General features: G+C 36.1%; 1 protein-coding gene across 2 annotated transcripts in view; it reads right to left on the reverse strand.

Annotated features, from left to right (window-relative positions):
• Positions 1–19509, reverse strand: part of CA11 (carbonic anhydrase 11) — a 205672-nt gene that overhangs the window by 43388 nt on the left and 142775 nt on the right. For both annotated transcript variants that reach the window (XM_072426497.1, XM_072426496.1), the window contains 2 exons: positions 9877–10019; positions 4699–4884 (listed from right to left, as the gene is read on the reverse strand). In XM_072426497.1, coding sequence (XP_072282598.1) covers positions 4699–4884; positions 9877–10019 — 329 coding nt within the window. The remainder of the gene's footprint in view (positions 1–4698; positions 4885–9876; positions 10020–19509) is intronic.

A 19509-nucleotide genomic window follows, 5' to 3' on the forward strand; every position in this document is an offset into this window, starting at 1 on the left:
TATTAAATATTGGTCCAAGAATTATAGCCTATGATGTAAAATAAATTTCCATTCAAAAAAATGTAACACTTTTTGCGTGGAAATAATGACAGAATTAGAACGCTAAGGGGGGTTAAGAAGAAATCTACAGTCCCTATCTCGTATGTAACCCGGGGACTACCTGGATTTCTGGTTTTACTATCTCAATATAAAATATATAATTGGAATGAAACAATATTTTCATTATTTTTTAAAAGAACCCACGCTGTGCATAGGAAAAGGAAAGCAGAAGACAAAAGGAGTAGCATTGAGACAACCATATCTGTAGTGGCTTGGCTTGACAACTGGTGGTCTTGATGACTGGTGATCTAATAACTAGTGGAGAGTTTATTCACAAAGAAAGAAATGCCCATAAAGTTAAGATCTACAAACTGGATTAGGAAGAAAGAAAGAGATCCTCAGCTCAACAGTAAGCATCACTGTAGTGACATTACCATTACAATACTAGAGTACCCAGAGACATACACATACCATAAAGTTGATATTTTGTAAATAGGAATTGAAGGCAAAAGTTAGAATTGAATGTAATGCTTAGGCACAATGTAACTTCTAGATGTTAAGGTACAATTTAATAAAAAAATAGACACATTTTTCTTATAGCAGCCATAACAGCCAAGCCTGTGCAAAGCGTCTAAAAAAAGGACTGTTCTACAGGGCCCTACAAAAGAAACCACAGGCCATAAGAAAAGTCTTAGACTACCTTGCTTTTGTGCTTCTTCAGAACCTTTCTGCACTCTGCCATTAAGGTTTGCATTTTAATATTTTCTACCATTAACAAAATGTGCTCCACCAGAGAACCCAATCCAAGTAAAACAAGCAACCTATAAAAGTGAATTAAAATGCAACAGGCCAACATTTACATCACACAACATAAAAGCCATCTGTAAGGTCAAGTGTGTGGGACTGTATTGCCAGTGCACAGAACAGTAATGATATGGCTACATGCATGTCTCCTAATGAAAAAGTAAATAGAGATCATACAAAACTCTGAATTTAAAGGAAATGCAAATAGAGGAAAGACCAAGGCTGGAAAGGTGGGAGATATTTGGTATAGGATTAGTAATGTGAAAGATAGCCCAAGAGAGCTGAGAATTGAAAGCAAAGATAATGGACTGAATTCAATTTGTGAATGAATCTCAAAGCTTCAGGGGTTGCAATACCATAGAAACAATAAAAAAATGAACCCTAAAGAAAAAGATATATAGGCAAAACTGTGACAAAGTACAGGCAATAAAAACTAATAGGAATAACATACAAGTACTGCTGTTGCATTTGTTGTATTTAGTGCTGATATTGTGCTATCTATCTCTAGGTTTAGTTAACCCATTGTACAGATTGATTGTGCATTCATTTGCTTTGATGGCTTTTGATGGGTTGCAAAAAAATGCAACAGGAACAGCAAAAGGGAGGAAATTTGTGAATTTTTAATACAAGATAATTTTATGGTACAGTTTATAGAAGCCCCAACTAGAAATGATACTCTGCTGGACCTAGTTCTTTCTAACAATGCAGAGCTTATAACAAATGTGCATATAAAAGAGAAACTGGGTAGCAGTGACCATAATAAGATTTCATTTAATGTAGGCTGTAAACAGGAAGCAAAAACAGGAAAGATAAAAACATTTAATTTTAAGAGAGCAAATTTTCCATTATTAAGGGTGGCTCCCTGTGACTTGGACTGGGAGACAATATTGTCCTTAAAGAACACAGAACATAAATGGGAATGTTTCAAGTCTGTTCTACAAAAGCAGTCTGAAAAATATATTTCATTGGGTAATAAGTTTAAGAGGCCAAAATTAAAACCTATGTGGCTTACAGCTGATGTTAAGAAAGCCATAGGGAACCAAAAAGGGGGATTCCAAAAATATAAAAATGAAGGATCACCTTCATCATTTGAAAACTATATTGAATATAACAAAAGATATAAAAATGATATAAAATGTTCAAAACTTCAAAATAAGAGACTGATTACAAAGGCAAACCCCTAATATTTTAAAAATAATATTAGCAAAAAGATCAGATCTGAGCATGTAGGCCCCTTAAAGGATGTCTCTGGTTTGGTAACCGGGGATAAAGAAAAGGCAGATTTACTAAACACTGTTCTTTTTTAGCTCTGTGTACACAAAGGAAAATGGCAGAGCTCAAGTCCGAATTCATAATAGCAATGTCACTGCCTTAAATGAGTCACAATGGCTCAAAATTGATATGATTGAGAAACAGTTGGGGAAAATTACAGTTGACAAAGCACCAGGACCTGATGGATTATATCCACATGTCCTCAAAGAGCTGAGCTTGGTTATTATTACACAGCATTTATATAGCACCATCATATTACACAGCACTGTACATAGTCATGTCACTAACTGTCCCTCAAAGGAGCTCACAATCTAATGTCCCTACCATAGTCATATGTCATTAATAAAGTCTAAGGTCAATTTAGGGTTAAGCCAATTAACCTAACATACAGTATATGTTTTTGGCATGAAACCGGAATACCCAGAGGAAACCCACACAAACACGGGGAGAACCTGCAAACACCATGCAGATAGTGTCCTGGCTACGATTTGAACCCAGGAACTAGTGCTGCAAAGGCCAGATTGCTAACCCCTGAGCCACCGTGCCAGACTAGGTTATTTCAAAGCCATTATTTTTGGAGACTCTTTAGTCACTGGCATGGTACTGATGGATTGGCGTAAGGCCAATGTGGTTCCTACCTTCGAAAAGGAAGCAAAGTCATTACCAGGTAACTATAGACTGGTTAGTTTAACGTCCATAGTAGGTCCTAGAGAGTTTGATAAGGAACCACATAGAGGAGTTTCTACTAGAAAATATTATAAGTGATAGTCAGAATGGCTTTAAGAAAGACCGAAGTTGTCAAACAAATTTACTCTTTTATTATGAGGAAGTAAGTAACAGGCAGACAGTGGAGTAGCAGTTGATATAGTGTACTTGGACTTTGCTAAAGCATTTGACACAGTACCCCACAGACGTTTAATATGCAAGTTAGGGTCAATAGGTTTAGAAAAGTCAATCTGTAAATGGATAGAGAACTGACTTAAAGATTGCATTGTAATTAATGATTCATACTTTGAATGGTATAAGGTTATTAGTGGTGTACCCCAGGGTTCAGTGTTGGGACCTTTTCAGTTTAACATCTTTATAAATAATATAGAGTTTGGGATTAAAAGTACCATTTCTGTGTTTGCAGATGACACCACACTATGTAATGGAATTACGTCCATACAGGATGTCTATAATCTACAAGCAGACCTGGATGTATTGTTTGATTGGGCAGCCAAGTGCAAATGACATTTAATATAGATAAATGTAAAATCATGCACTTGGGGGCTAACAACATGCATGCTTCATACTGTCTAGGGGGAATATATTTGAGGGGGTCAGAAATGGAAAAAGATCTGGGGGTTCTGGTAGATCATAGACTTAATAACAGCATGCAATGCCAAGCTGCAATATCTAAAGCTAGTAAAGTACTTTCTTGTATTAAAAGAGGAATAGATTGCAGAGATGGAGACATAATCCTGCCCCTGTACAAAGCATTGGTCAGACCACATCTGGAATATGCAGTCCAGTTTTGGGCACCAGTTCACAAAAAGGACATTGTGGAATTGGAGAGAGTGCAGAGAAGGACAACTAAACTAATAAAAGGAATGGAGGAGCTCAGCTATGAGGAGAGATTACCTGAACTGAATCTATTCTCCCTTCAGAGGAGACGTATAAATATATAAACGGCATATAGAGAACTCTCTTCCCAATTATTCGCTTTGAGATCATTACAAAGAACAAGAGGGCACTCTTTGCCTCTGGAGGAAAAGAAGTTTAAGCTCCTGATAAGGAAGGGTTTCTTCACTGTAAGGTCTGTGAAAATGTGGAATCGGCTCCCTCAGGAAGTAGTTTCAGCAACTACTATAGATTGTTTTAAGAAAAAGCTGGATGTTTTTCTAGAAGCACAGAATATAACTGGGTATTGAGGATTTTAAGTAAAGATAACAGTGACTGTTGATCCAGGGAACATCCAATTGCCTCATGGAGTCAGGAAGGAATTTTTCCCCAGTTGAAGCAAATTGTACCAGGGTTATTTTTTTGCCTTCCACTTGACCAACTATGTCCATATTTTTTTTTATATCTGTGATATGTTTATTTCCTTAGTGGTTGAAGTTGATGGACTTATGTCTTTTTTCAACCTGGCCTACTATGTAACTATAGGAGTTACATTTAAATGGTCATTCAGCACTGAAGTTATTTTTCTGCTAAAATGGTTTTATTTTGGAAAATAATTTTAGCTTTGTGATTGTAGCACTTTAAGATGATGTTGACATGATAACAAAGGTTCTGCTAGCTGACAAGATTACTATATATTTATCTGTGTATCTGTTTATCTGCCTGTCAGCCTTTTATTAGTATTTTGATTCCTTTTTGTAATTTCACATAATCACTAATAGTTTACTTTTGTGTATAACAGTAAAGTAATCCAGTAATGATTCTCTGTGTGACAAACATTACTGGGATACAGAAATGTCTCAAATTGATTTGTTCATGCATTGCTGCCTTATTTTATTACTTTCCATTATAGAAGCTGTGGGGTGGTAATTGTTATGTTAGTAGATCATGCAGATTTTATGGCCATTCTTTTGTACTCACCTCTCCAGCTGCTGATTCCTTGTTCATAAAATGTTCTGAGCCGATCCCGTTTTCACTGCCAAAGTGCAGCATGATCTCTTCAAGGCGATGGTTATACAACAGGGGACCACCTGAGATATTAACTGGATTCTGCTTATCCAGGCGAAATATAACATGTCGCCCTGTGTTAATCATGGTTCCACTAACCTAGAAGAAAATATTCAGAAATAAATAAGATAATACAAGCTTGTATCCACATAATCTGATGATGAATGAAGACAATAATTTGTTTATGGGTGTAGAAATACGTGTTGTCTTTTTATGTGTTCATACACGGTGCAGATACCCCTAGCATGAAAGTCGGGTTGAACACCAGGCAAACAGTTTAACACACAGATAACATACATAGCAGAATTTAAAAAATGAAAACTATATAATCTCTCTGTGATTGGATAGTTAAACAGCAGCTGAATTTTACTCCCTTGTATACTTTTCTTTACTCCCTCCACCTACATTAGGTTCCTTATTAGCTAATATGTACATAGCTTCTAGGGCTGCCATTCTTTCCCCATGTGTCTGTGTGATGCTGTATAAAGGATTATGATACCAAGTCCAATTCAGGTACTTACACTGCATTAAAAACCTTTTTTTTACATTTATAATTAGGTATAAATATATACCTATATAACACTCTATATAACTTTACTCACTGGCCACTCACAAGTACACTTGGTAAAGGTTCAACTGCATGTTATAACAATTTTTTTTCACATGGTAGCAACTCATTTTTTACATTGTCAAGAAGACCTGCTAAAGTTCTAGTTGATTATCAGAATGGAGAAGAAAGGCAATTTATTTAACATTAAATGTAGCGTGGTTGTTGGTGCTAAGCAGGCCGGTCTGAACACTTTAGAAACAGCTGATATGCTGGGATTTTCATGCATAGCCATCTCTAGAGTTTACAAAGAATGGTTTAAAAAACGGAAAACAAAATCCAGCGAGAGGCAGTTCACTAGGTGAAAATGCAATGTTGATGCCAGAAGTCAGAGGAGAATGACCACGGATTTGAGCTTATAAAAAGGAAACAGTAACACAAATAATAACTTGCATGACATCTAAGATATGCAGAAGAGCACCTTTGAATGTACAACACATCAAACCTTGAAGCAGATGGGCTAAAAAAGCAAGACACACCAAGAGCAACTCCTGTCAAATAAAAAGAGGCACCAGTGGCTTCATTTTCCATGGGCTCTCCAAAATTGGACAAAGTTTCGATTTCTGCTACAACATTTAGAATTTAGTGTGAACAACATGAAAGTATGGATTTATCCTTCCTTTTATCAATGGTTCAGGCTGGTTGGGGTGGTGTAATGATGTGGGGGATATGTTCTTGGCACAACCCACGTTAATATTATGCCCATCCCTTTATGACCACAGTGAACCCATCTTCTGATGGCTACTTTCAGTAGGATAACATGTCATGCTACAAAGCTCAAATAAGCTCAAACTGGTTTCTTGAACATTAAAATGAGTTCACTGTACTCTAATGACCTCCACAGTCACCACATCTTAATCTAAGAGAGCACCTTCGGGATGTAGGGGAGCTGGAGATTTGTATGTATGTGCGGCTGACAAATTTTCAGCAACTATGTGATGCTATCTTGTCAATATGAACCAAAATCCCTGTGGAGTAAGGGTAAAATAACTTTATGTAATATATACTTGCATTAAAAGCGTAACTAAACTCAACAGTTTCATTTACATAAAGGGGTAGACAACCCTTATATGTAAAGAAAAAATGTTAATTATTTTTCATTTTTTTAAGTGCAGCACCTCTCCTTTCAGTCTTGATTGCCTAGACCTGGGATGTGTGATGTAGGTATCCCGGGAGGCTCTGGGTGCTCCTTCCGGCCTAATCGCGCATGTGCGCAGAAGGGGCATTTTTTCTATTCAGGGAAAGAGATGTCGATCTCACGCAAGTGCAGGGGGATTAGCTCTCTTTTTTTTCCCCCTTTACAGTGGCTACCTCACCTGATCTTGCACCTGCACTTTGCGAAATCGGGTGACGTGACAAGAAGAAGAATAGAAAGAAGATGGCTGCTTCTTCAGCGCCTGGTTGAAGAGGAATTCCAGGATGACGCAAGACTGGATCGTGGGAAAGATCAGCACCATCAAGGTCATTTTTTTTCAGTTTAGTTCCGCTTTATTCTGCTTATACTTTCTCTGTCCCCCCCCCCCCCCAGTAACAAGCTGATAAATCATTACTGGCCTTGATCAGTGAGTATCATTATGGAGGGGTTGGTGTGAAATTTAGTGAATGAAAAAGGGTAAAGTGGGGAAAGTAAGACAGAGGACTGGCTTAAGCTGAACATTCCCCAGCCAGGAAATGAGGTTACTGTCTGTCTGATTCCAGCTTCTAATGCACATTGGGGCTGATTTACAAAGAAAATGTGTGCAAGTTCAGCAGCAAAATGATGAGCGCTTGTGTGAGCCTACAGTTGATTTATTTATTTGCAGCTAGTGGTGTACAGCTAATCCTTTATTGTCCTGATAAAATATCTAACTTTTTAAACTTAGGTTTTGTACATGTTTAGCCAGCTTTGATGCATTGTACAGACATATGCAGTACATTGCTCTTAGTTAGTATTTGTATGAGCACTGTTCCTATAAATTTGTAATAGTGGCAACATTTTACCAGTAAGCTCTACATGTCCTGAGCTCCCGTATGTGCGCATGTAGACAAAAACTTCCGGTTCAAGTGATAAATACTGGCTTAGTTTACTCATTTGTGTTTGTATTATCAGCAGTCATGCTTTCCTAAATGCCTGGATGGGTTTTGCGTATGTTTGAGGATCATTGCTGCCTGTGGTACATCAGCCCCATTGTGAGAAGCTCATAGTGTGCAGTGAAATCAGAAGTATTGACAGCATAGGAGTGTGAACAATTCTGCTAGAATAGGGTGAAGTTTAGCTTTAAGACAAAAGCCTTTTTACTTTGTCTAATTAAGTCTATATTTTTGCAAACTGTGTGTGTTTGTGTTGTGTTTCCTCAAAAAAGCTGCTATAGCAATAAGGATTATCAGGTTATTATTTAGATATTAGTGTCTGCCAGATAACAAATGTTTATTGATGATCCGTGTTAGCGAGCTTCCTAAAATTCCCACCCAGGAATTAAGCGGAGACTCTTCAAAGGTGAAAACCTGACAAATTACAACGTGGGCTGTAGGATTGTACCTATTGATTGCAATTTCCAATTATTGTACCCTGCACAGGAACATCAATTCTATTGACTACTTTTACAATCATTGAAAGACATTAGCCCAGTAGTAAAACTGTTCTATTGAGTGACCTTTAGTGTTCAATAATGGCCCTACCATGTAGCTAGCAAGGATGAATGAGGATTTTTAAACACAAAGTGTTACATTTATATTGGATCTGAAAGATGCTTTTGCAGTCGTCATGTTAAACATTATATCACAGCTACTAACAATGCATATGTTCCCAATAAGTATATTATCTGACACTAGAATAGGAAAAATGCTGATATTGGATAGAAGAAATCTGGATATTACAGAAAATAGGCTCAAATACAATATATATCACATTATGGAAATGTGAGGTTCCATTAGGATTGCAATATGTACATATGTACAAAACATGGTTTTATATTGTACAACAGGAAGGTAAATTTAAGGCATGAATAAAATCTGTGTGTGTGGTAATCAATGAGATCCCAGTGGTCAATGTTCTAAATTAGTCTGAAAAAATAACTGGGATTTTATACTGTATGAATGTTGGTTCACTATATTTTTAACTGGCAGCTATATGTACTATATAGAATTTCAAGGTTCTAGTGGAATTTCATGCCATAACTCCATGAAAGAAGACAGCACAAGATAAAAAAGCATGACATGTGCTGGTTCACAGGTTTTAGTAGTGAAAAACCTAACTTATTTCTCTCACACCAGCAGTACAACAGATTGTGAATGACTATTGTCATAACTATTTTTATACATGGCTAATGTTAAACATTAGATCATCTCATAATATAGAGCTCTCAGTATGCAATTCATACTGGATAAACCTTTAGTTAAGAGAAACATTACATAGGGGCTCATTCAGACCTGAGTTTTTTCAAGAGGTTTTGAGATGGTTTACTGCTTGAAAATACTTGCTTAATGCAGTGTCCAGGGCGGTTTGCCACCTCTATAGACTTGAATAGGAAGTACTAAAAGATGCCTAAAAGGGCTTGTTCAGGTGATTGCAAATAGTCTGTAATAGTGTTTCCAACTGTCTGCCAAACACAGGCATTTTTGGACCCTGGGACCCTTGCTATGCATAGTAGGTATCTAGGAGTGGTAATGACTTTTTTTACTGCAGGTCTGAAGAAATTTGAATATATACTAAATGTTAAAGAAAACATTTGTTGGCATAGGCTTATATTGATAAAATGGTATGACATGAATTTACTTAGCATACATTAGGAGTTTCCTTTGCATATCCAGTCATCTAATTATCATGTCACATTACTTTCATTTACATCCAGTGTACGATGCCACTAAACACCTACTTCACATCACCAATGATGGGGTTTGTAGGGGCACAGAAGAACTAAATATAGCCACTTTATTATAGAATTATGAACGAGGGAATATCAGTAGCCCAGGTGTGAGTTACATAGGAGAGGTGTGAGTTACAGGTGTGCTTTCCTACAGTCCTCTGGAAACTCAGCATAAGATTATTCTCATATTCTTATCTGTACCGTATGTATAGATAAATACATACTGAATTTGTAGTATAAATTAGAATTCCATAACATGCTAAAAAATATTTATCTGTTTGAGTCCTCTTTTGCACAATGTATGTGCGCCTTATAGCTGTAAGCTATGTTATATTATTCCAGGCACTGTAAAACACATAAAAAAACTACCATTTCCTTATATAATCAAGCTGGTATTTATTGAAGTTTATGTTATATAAGATTTTTGTAGCTTTTTAAAAAAAATAACTATTACTATTAACAAAATGTACACAATTGCATCACTGTATGTGAACCTACACATATTAGGTATTACTCAAACTTTGAATGCAAATTGCATTTTTTTCTGCTTTACTGTGTACCCTACTGCATCATTGATAGGAAACACATCTTCAACAAATGTACAAAATATATATTATTTTCTCCAGGCCGTTTATATACCTTTTTTCCTTCCATGGTCAATCTTAGCGGAGGCAGGAATGGATCAAAGATGATTTGGCTGGTGTTTATATTTATTGGAGATTGCCGTTTGCCAATTGTACATAAATTCCATGCGGAGTTAACCAGACCCCAAAATGCAGGACCTACAAATGAAAAAGTAAAACAATTTCAATATACTTTAAACAGCATCATTACAACTATTTGTCTATTTGATATCTAGCGGTGACTTTTATGTAGGTCACCACTAGATAAACACTTACACTTAACAGGAAATAGGTGTGTCGCTAACAATGTAAAGGGTGGTCAGATTTTGGAATTTTCTTTTAAAAGAAGTGCTAATGGCCAACAGTACCAATTAACGGGCTTTTGGATACATTTTTTGCAAGTCATGTCATGAAGTGAATATTTACACAATGATTTAGGTTAATATTTCCAAAAATTTTGGTAAATTAGCTTACTAGTTTAAAAAATTTAAGGCTAATTTGCTGTTGACTGCAGCGGTCTGCCACAGGCTCATCTGTTCTCCCGACCGCTCCTAATCAGTTATGAACTACTTTGTGTAAGCAGTGCCAATCACAGTGTGGTTGCGGTGAATTGTGAGCAAGGTTGCTGACCACAACCTCCCGCTTCTGGCAAATTTTTAATGGCCAGCGGCTTCCATTGGTATGAATGCAACCACCTTGATATGCAGTTCACAGCAAGTGGAAATTAGTTGTAGGGCTTACAGTTGCTGATGAAGGACTAAGATGGCCCAGAATTTGTCTTTATCCATCAACTTCCTAGAAACATTGAACCGCAGCAATTTACAGCAATGTGTTATAGGAGAACAAGCAGAGAGCTCTCCGAGTAACTCGAAATGTGAAGACATCCTGTTTGAGGTGACAGTAAAAATTCAGTAATTGATGATTTTTTCGGTTATTCACACAATCCGTGATCTGTTATAGGGGTACATGTAAGAGTCAGATCTGAATGATAAAAACAGATATGTGAACAGCCACTGTATTTTTGGAAAAAAACTTGAAGTATTCATGGGACACTTCAAAGCCAGTTATGAAGACATAAAGTCAAATTCATCCCATGGTTCAGTTTTTTAATTAACATACCCACAAAGGTTTCATGTTTCTGTGCTGTCACCCAGGGACAGTTTATTCTAGATCTGTTCTGTCTGCTTCTGTCAAAGCTCCCGACAGTGCCAGTCAAAACTGTTATTAGAGATATGAACCAGTACTGTTTGAACTTCCTTTGGACAGCCATATGATAGATTAAAAATCTGTTTTGTTTTCTTACATCTATAACAATACAGATTGTAAAAAACAGCAAAAATATTTTATATTTCAAAAAATGGCATCTGAAAACTTGAAAGGAAGATTATGAAGATAAAAAAGGGCTATCATAAACTGAAGGGAGAGGATATTAATCTGCAAAGAACAGAATTCACAATATATATGACAGCAATTGAAATATGAATGGACAGGTTGATGGTGGTATGACTACTGAAGAGCCTAACCCAGTCCAGGCTGTTATTACAGAGGTGGCTATTCACACAAATGTGCAATCTATGACAGCTCCCTGGGACATATGAAGAAAATAAATAGCACTTTGGTGTGAAGGTTTTCCAAATAATGCACTGAGAATGTTACCTTCTTCCAGAAAAAGAGAGGCCTTAATGGAATTTGTCATGAAATAAATGGCCAGGGCAAGAAACTTCTATGCTGTCACTTCTGGGTTAGATTTATGCTTAAGGTGATGGTAGGTATATAAGTGTTCTTGAAACAACAACAGTTATGTATTATTTGTAATTCATTGTCTTTTATTTGCACAAACATTTATAATTTCAGGACAGGCATTTTTGGATCAATCCCCTTTTATTATTATTATTATTATTATTATTAATAAACAGGATTTATATAGCGCCAACATATTATGCAGCGCTGTACATTAAATAGGGATTGCAAATGACAGACTAATACAGACAGTGATACAGGTGGAGAGGACCCTGCCCCGAAGAGCTTACAATCTAGTAGGTGGGGGAATTTCACACACAATGGGATGGGAGATATGTAGTGGTGGGAAGTAGTGGTGGTTTCAATTGACAGAAGAAGACAGGTAGGCAAGTTTGAAAAAATGGGTTTTGAGGGCTCTTTTAAATGAGCAGAAAGTAGGAGCAAGCCGAATAGGACGAGGAAGACCATTCCAGAGAGTTGGAGCAGCTCTAGAGAAATCTTGTAACCGTGCGTGTGATGAGGTTAAGAGTGAGGAAGTCATTAGTAGGTCATTGGAGGAGCGGAGAGAGCGGCAGGGGGAGTATTTTTTAACCATGTCAGAAATGTAAGTGGGACAATAACTGTGTAGGAATTTGAAGGCAAAGCACAGGAGCTTAAATATGATTCTAAGGTGAAATGGAAGCCAATGTAGAGAACTACAAAGAGATGCAGCGGAAGAGGAGCGGAAGGAAGGATGGATGAGTCTGGCTGCAGCATTCATGATAGATTGTAGAGGAGAAAGTCGGGTTAGTGGAATACCAGCGAGAAGGATGTTACAGTAGTCCAGACGAGAGATAAGAGCATGTACAAGGAGTTTGGTGGTCTCAGGGGACAGGTAGGGGCGGATTTTGGAGATGTTGCGTAGGTGAAAGTGACAGGACCTGGAAATGTTCTGAATATGGGGGGTAAATGAGAGGGCCGAGTCAAAGGTGACACCAAGACAACGTGCCTGAGGGGAGGGCCGAATAACAGTGTTGTTAACAGTTAGATATATGTCAGGGGGGGATTTGGAATTAGAGGGGGGGATGATGATGAGTTCTCCTCTTCTGCTTGGACCAAGAAGTGGGTAGACCCACAAAAGCTAGGACCATACTTATAGATAGATTATTAGATTATTAGGATTTGAAGGGAAATCTTCCAAAGTGGGGAAAGAACCCTCTTAGGTACTGATCACCAGAAAGGCTGATCAAATTAGAAGATTTTCTCTCTATTGCTCTTGTGGTGACAATAAAAATGTATGATTTTCTTTACTTTCAGTCCTAATGACAATGGCTACTAGGACAAATAAAATATATGAAAATCTCTAATATGGACTGCAGTAAAAACCTGACAGTGATTCAAAGTCATCAAAGAAAAAATGTCATTAGATGTACTTATAACAGATACTGTAAATACTTAACTAGTTCCGTCAGTAAGTTGAGAGTCAATCATTAACTTACTTCTACAAAGTGCATTAGCAGACCCATATGGTTTTCTTTACAATTTAAATGACCGTATGTTTAATTAAATAGCTATCAAAGCTGTAAAATTAAAATAAATTCGATTTACAAATAGTTCTTTAGGAGCTGACTATTTCTGTTATGCCATGTGGGCATTATTTTATGCAATATTCAGTGCCAGGTCATAAGACTTGTACTTCTTTTTATAAACAAGATATTACTGTTGATTGTATTTGATTATTTTTTAACATATTGAGTTTGTTTAGACCATCTGTAATTCTTAGCATTTCTTTAATTACCAGTATGTAGATGAACCTTAATAAATAAGAAAGTTGTAATGCGGGAACGTATATTGCCCTAAAATGTGTCACCACATTAGATATGGATGGAGTAGAGAGTGTTTTAGCATCTTTATTAGGTTAGTACTGTTCCATAAGTCTCCACATGAGAAACTTACCCTCTCTGTTTGTCTAGGAGACCATTGGTATTAACACAGTGAGGTCAGCACGTCTTTAGACGGCTAAAAGTCTCAATTGGCAGAGAACTCAATGAAGATGGTGGCGCCCACAATGAAGCGATGACAGGTGTGTGTAAATAAAAAATTTCAAAAAGTTTATTTTATTGTTGAAGGGGCATCACCTGTTCCCTCCGCAATAAAGGACCTGTCTGATTGATATTTTTCATTCGGAAGGTCTAGTTCTGCTTTAAAAGTTGTTGCCCCCAGACGAGCAAAATGGGTGCTAAAGGGCAAAGATTTTGCCATCAAATTTCCCAAAAAACTGTTGGGTGGTTGAACTTGTCACCATCTGTCTTAATCTGGAATTCCTCTTTTAAATGGACTGAGCCATTTGTAAGATTTCTTATCTTTAGGTTTTAGGACGTGAAAATAGCTACACTACAAAAGGTAGATTCATAATTTTTCGGCGTCTCCTTTTGAATAATGTTTTAATGCATAAATGTATGACCTGCTGGTTTCTAACTAAGCATATGGTATGCATAGTAATAAATGAAAATGTACAGCATATGCCAGACTAAGATTTGTGACAAATGAAGAATGGACTATAAACATTTTATATAGCAGATGCTGTGTTAATAATACCAAGCCTCATCCATGTAATATAAAATGTAACAGATACATAATCAATTTTACACCAGGGTATGATGACCACCTGTAGAAAGTCTTCCATTTAAGAACAGGCAAATGTTTGTACACATTTTTCCACTGATATTGAACAATGAGCATATGTTTCATTTCCTTTGCTTTAGATCACCAGTAAGATTTTGATTTAAACTTACATTAGTAAATCCCCTAATTTGGCTGAATGCTGTTCCTTTTATTATAGTTTGCATGTGAGTAGATGCTCCAGAAGACGTATTGATGAAAGAATTAAAGACCATTGGTAATGAGACTGGGTTCACACAATCATTTGGCTTTAAATAATCCTGGAAAATGCCCATGTTGTATGTTTTGTTAAAAACTAGGCAGGGCTTGCACATTGTTACCTATTATTTGTTTGTCAGACTACTATTAGTAGTAACGAAACCTGGAAATCCTGCTAAAAAACAGAGACTGAACCTATAACTTACTTAAATGGGACGACAGCACTAACATACCTTGATTTAAAAGGAAGGCAGTATTATCAATCCTGCATGTAAAGTCTGCACAATAAGTCTATACTATGGGACAACATGCTGATGTTACCTATACTTTAACACCAGTGTTCTCGGGAAGTTTGGTACTGTGGCTGCCTGCATAGAGAATTCTCATGAAAATCACTGATGAGAAACAGGCAAGATTTCAAAATTCTTTGAACACTAATGAGGAATGTAGAGAAAAAGCAGACATGGCAATTTCACTTGTAAAAGCTAAATTCTAGATAGATGAAAGGACACAAATCAATGCAGCTCTATTATCATTATTACATAATCAAAAGCACTTTTTAAATTTAGGTATGATGAGTACCTGAACTTGACCTTTTGCAGCCCCTATACAGTAGCGCTGAAAAAGCAGCACAAAGAGTCAATTAGTTTGTGAGTTGACAAATATTATGTTAAAAAAAAAGTAGAAAGTAGAATGGCAGTGTAATGAGATCATCACTGTGCTGCTACAATTTCATTGTCCATATAGTCTGGTTTGGTCCAGGATGACCTGGGGTTCAAAAAAAAGTTATGTTGACCATATGACTGAGGAGATCTAGCAGCAGGAAAAAGGAAATATTTAGATAAAAGATGAATGTATGAGCAATGTTTTTCTTACTTTATTAAAAAATTGGAATTTTCATGTAATTATAGCCTCACTTTTTGCTTTATGGCAACATACTACATATGAATATTTTTAAAAGTTTACATTTACTGTAATACTTCTCATGTAAAACATATTTCTATTGCAACAATCCCCTCCATATAGAATATAAAAGAGATGATGAGTACAGAGAAGGTTTTACTTTATATGGAGATGTTGACGATTTTACACTTACCTAATTTTTTTTAATGTTGATTAGCTTTACCACTCAAGCATCATCTTTATAGCAATATGGAACCTTGCCTTTTTCTAGCAATTTTACCTTCTCCTAATATGTCTGAAGCTGTTCTCCATACTTGACTTATTCCCTTTCAGGCCTACCAGCAAACTGTAGACCTGTAAACCTGATCACTAAAATCTCATACTGGGCCTGATTTATTAAAACTCTCCAAGGCTAGAAAAGATACACTTTCATCAGTGAAGCTGGGTGATCCAGAAAACTGGAATAGATCTGGTCCAGGATTCAGAACATACACATTTTTAAGAAATCCATTCCAGGTTTGCTGGATCACCCAGCTTCACTGATGAAAGTGTATCCTCCCCAGCCTTGGAGAGCTTTATTAAATCGGGCCCACTCTATACATTTAATTTATTCTGAATGTAACAAGAGACCAAACCACATCTAATAAGAAATTTTAAGGCAGCTAAAATCATCACAAATTTATTAAAACATATATATTTTATTATAGTGATTCCAAAATAACGAACAACAAATAATACATTAAAAACTCCTAAGTAATCCAGCTCAAATATCAATTCTTCCTTGACGTGTTTCACAGACAAAAGCTGCTTCCTCAGCAAATTAATTGAGATCAAGATACAATACAAAAACATGATATATATATTATGAACCATCAATATTAATTAACAACATTAATATATTAAATCATAATTTTTACTTACGTTACAAATTGATTTTATATCTTATCTTAACAGTCTCCTCAAGATTTCTATGAGCTGATTATAAAAACAGGGCAATGAAAGCAGACTCCCAGATCCACCCACAGCACAAGGCAGTACTATAGTGAGCGAAACAGTAATCAAAGATTTTATACTTTATAATTTATTTTATTATATTAAATTCATTAAATGATGTTGGTTTGATGATTGATGAAGTGTACATGATTAAATTCATTGTATAAAATCCTCGATTACCATTTAATTGAATACCAGCAGCACTGAGATGCAACAACGCAGCTGAAAAAATCTTAGAATCTTAGAATCTTATAGTCAGCAGTTCCTAAACTGGATTCTTTTCCAATTATTACGTGATTTTACTTACTCATCTGCTTTAAATAATATATTGTATTCAATAAATAATATATGATAATAATATATATTTTTGACTAGTAAAACAGAAAGTTTATTTTCTGTTCTAAACTTGGTATCTAAAGGCAGTTTGCTAATCATTCTCATTTGCGAATGTTTTTAATATGGCAATTATTTATTACAATCAGCTACATTGATAAGATAACTTCCCATTTAAAATTTTCAGAGCAGCTGTTGTTGTGTACATAACACTGGGGAAGCCAGCAAAACACAATACCTAATTATAAAGCAAAAAGGTGGCTAGAATGCCTGGTATAGATTTCAGATTTTTGCCATGAGAGGATGAGACATGATCGTGCAAAGAGATGGATAGCACCAATTGATGGATGGCAGACTCGCAGAGTAAGATCGCTTTCTATCTACAGAAACCATTTATGTCTAATGTCCTAATCAATAACAATTTAATGCCTTTATCTTCTAAAAAAGATGCAGTGCTGAAAGCTCCCATGAGTTACGGAGCAGACAAGACAATAGATAAGTCACTGTGCGGCCATCTAAGCCTTTAAATACTTTGTATAGTGATATCATGTAAAATATTAATGCATACCAATTATGAACACAGCCACTAAGAATCAGAAAACTCTGAACTTTTGGGCAGAGCAGGTGAGTGTTGTAGATAATACACTAACTTTTATTTACTTCTCCACCAATCCGTAGCTTGAACGTTTTAGTCCTAGAGGTTTTCCAATTCCAGGGATTAAAACCAGACTAAGCTAGTTTCTTCTACAACAATCATTGAGTGTTTCTTTTAAAAGAAAAAGTTTTTCTTTTTGGATATAGGATATGTTTTACCTAGAAAACAAGATTGTTAAGACTTTCCTAAATTTAGCATAGGCCAAACCCCTTTGCATGTCACTACTGGTCAATAAAGAAGCACAGCAATGGACCAATGCAAGGGGATATCCAAATGACAAATCACAGTGACTCTTTTTTATCAGATGGTTTAGTTGGACAGAGCAAGCCCAGCTTGCAGCATTTGTTCTGTAGTCTCTTTTGTTAAACCTTAATGTTCTAGGAATCCTATGATAAAGTTGGGGAAAAAAGTATTTCCAATGGGGCCATTGACATAAAAATTACATCAGATGCCGGCAACAACCCAAGTAATCCATACATACAAAGAAATCAAAAAGTTCTGTATGTAATTAAAATTGTAATTAAATGTAATTAAAAATGATAAAATTGTAACCATTAAAATGAAAAATAAATAAAAAATTTAACAACAATTGCATTTTCCTTTAAATGCACACAAGTCCTTGTAAATTTTAATAACTTAAGCAGAACATTAAAAAAAATTGCCATCTGACGGGTTCTTTATTGCAGAAGAGACAGTAATGTCTCTTCTGCAAAAAAAACAAACTTACCTGCCTGCATATTTCTTTATAGTGATTATGGCCCAGTTGTTTGTTGGAAATGTTTGAACTCCCATGTGCATCATTCTGGCCTGTACAATCAAGGTGGCCGAAAATCCCTAAATCCGGGAGACAACCATATGAAGATAATACCAGCAGAGCTAGGAGTGTAGTTAAAAAATTGTGAACAAGCAGGTAAGTTTATTTTATTGCAGAAGAGATATTGCCTGTTACGTCTGCAATAAACAATCTGCCTGCTCACAATTTTTTATTTTTAAATTTTAGTTTGGCTTTACCTTTTCATTGGTTTGGCATATAACAGGTTTATTTAAAGTTCCCCTAGTGCCCCAGTATCACCAAATGCCCAGTAGTCAGTAATAAAACTATCTTAATAAACTAGCTATTTTTCTAATAACACAGGAGTGCCTTGAGATATTCACATACCAGGATATGCATTGATTGTTTTTAAGTTATTGCTTACATACCAAATCTACTTTTTGTACTGAGGTTTACTTTATAACATAAAGAAAAAACTGCTTTTTCATTAAAAATATATATAACCTTTTTAATGGTTGTGCAGTTCATATTGTAACCTCCATTTCCAACTTCATTTCAATCTGCAGCTGGTGATAATATTTAAAATTGTCAAAAAATTCTAACGGTGGCAATCATGATGACAGCACTTGTGTTATGTACCTAGGAATCCCAAACTATATAATGTGTCTTTGGCTGACAAATTTGCACACAGCTGGAGGTGAAGTTTCATACACCCCTGGCACTGTTCTTAGTGCTGCCATCAGTTTATTTTTCATCTGTAATGAGACACTTTCCATGGGTATTGCATGTTTAGTTGGATAAGGGGACACATATTTCTCTTTTTACAACACTTCAAATGATTAGGTAATTATTCGAGGCATACCCTCTCATTTAACAGCCTGTTGAAATATTTGTCATTAGGGATGAGGTCTGGGATAAGGACTAGCATACATTCAACATATTTTTTTTCCCCAAAATTTGTTCTTTTGGTCTTTGGGCGACATGATCTATAGTCAGTAGTATTAAAAAGGCCAGTTATGGTCCCCTCACCATACCAGGGGGGGCACACAGAAGCCATAGTGCCAGCGAATAGAAAGCTTTTTCCAAGGAAACCTGACAAACTGCATAAGGAAAGGCTATAGTCAGTTTCAAGATTTTGCACGTCTGTGTCCAGTCACTTCTATCTTTTATGGAAATAACAATAGATATAGAATAGCATTGCACACTTAAGACAATGGAACTTGCAAAACAATAGTGAGCTGTTAGACAGTTTAATTATAACTTAATTCCTAAAATGTTATATCTACCTTAATAGGAATATCTATTTTAATGAAGGGAAGTGCACAGAGCGCCTTCCAATCTCCTGTATTTGATGACTTCATCTGAAATTGTTCAGAAGCTGCCTGCTCGTGGGA

Source organism: Pyxicephalus adspersus, chromosome 11, assembly GCF_032062135.1.
Source record: "Pyxicephalus adspersus chromosome 11, UCB_Pads_2.0, whole genome shotgun sequence".
NCBI lineage: Eukaryota > Metazoa > Chordata > Amphibia > Anura > Pyxicephalidae > Pyxicephalus > Pyxicephalus adspersus.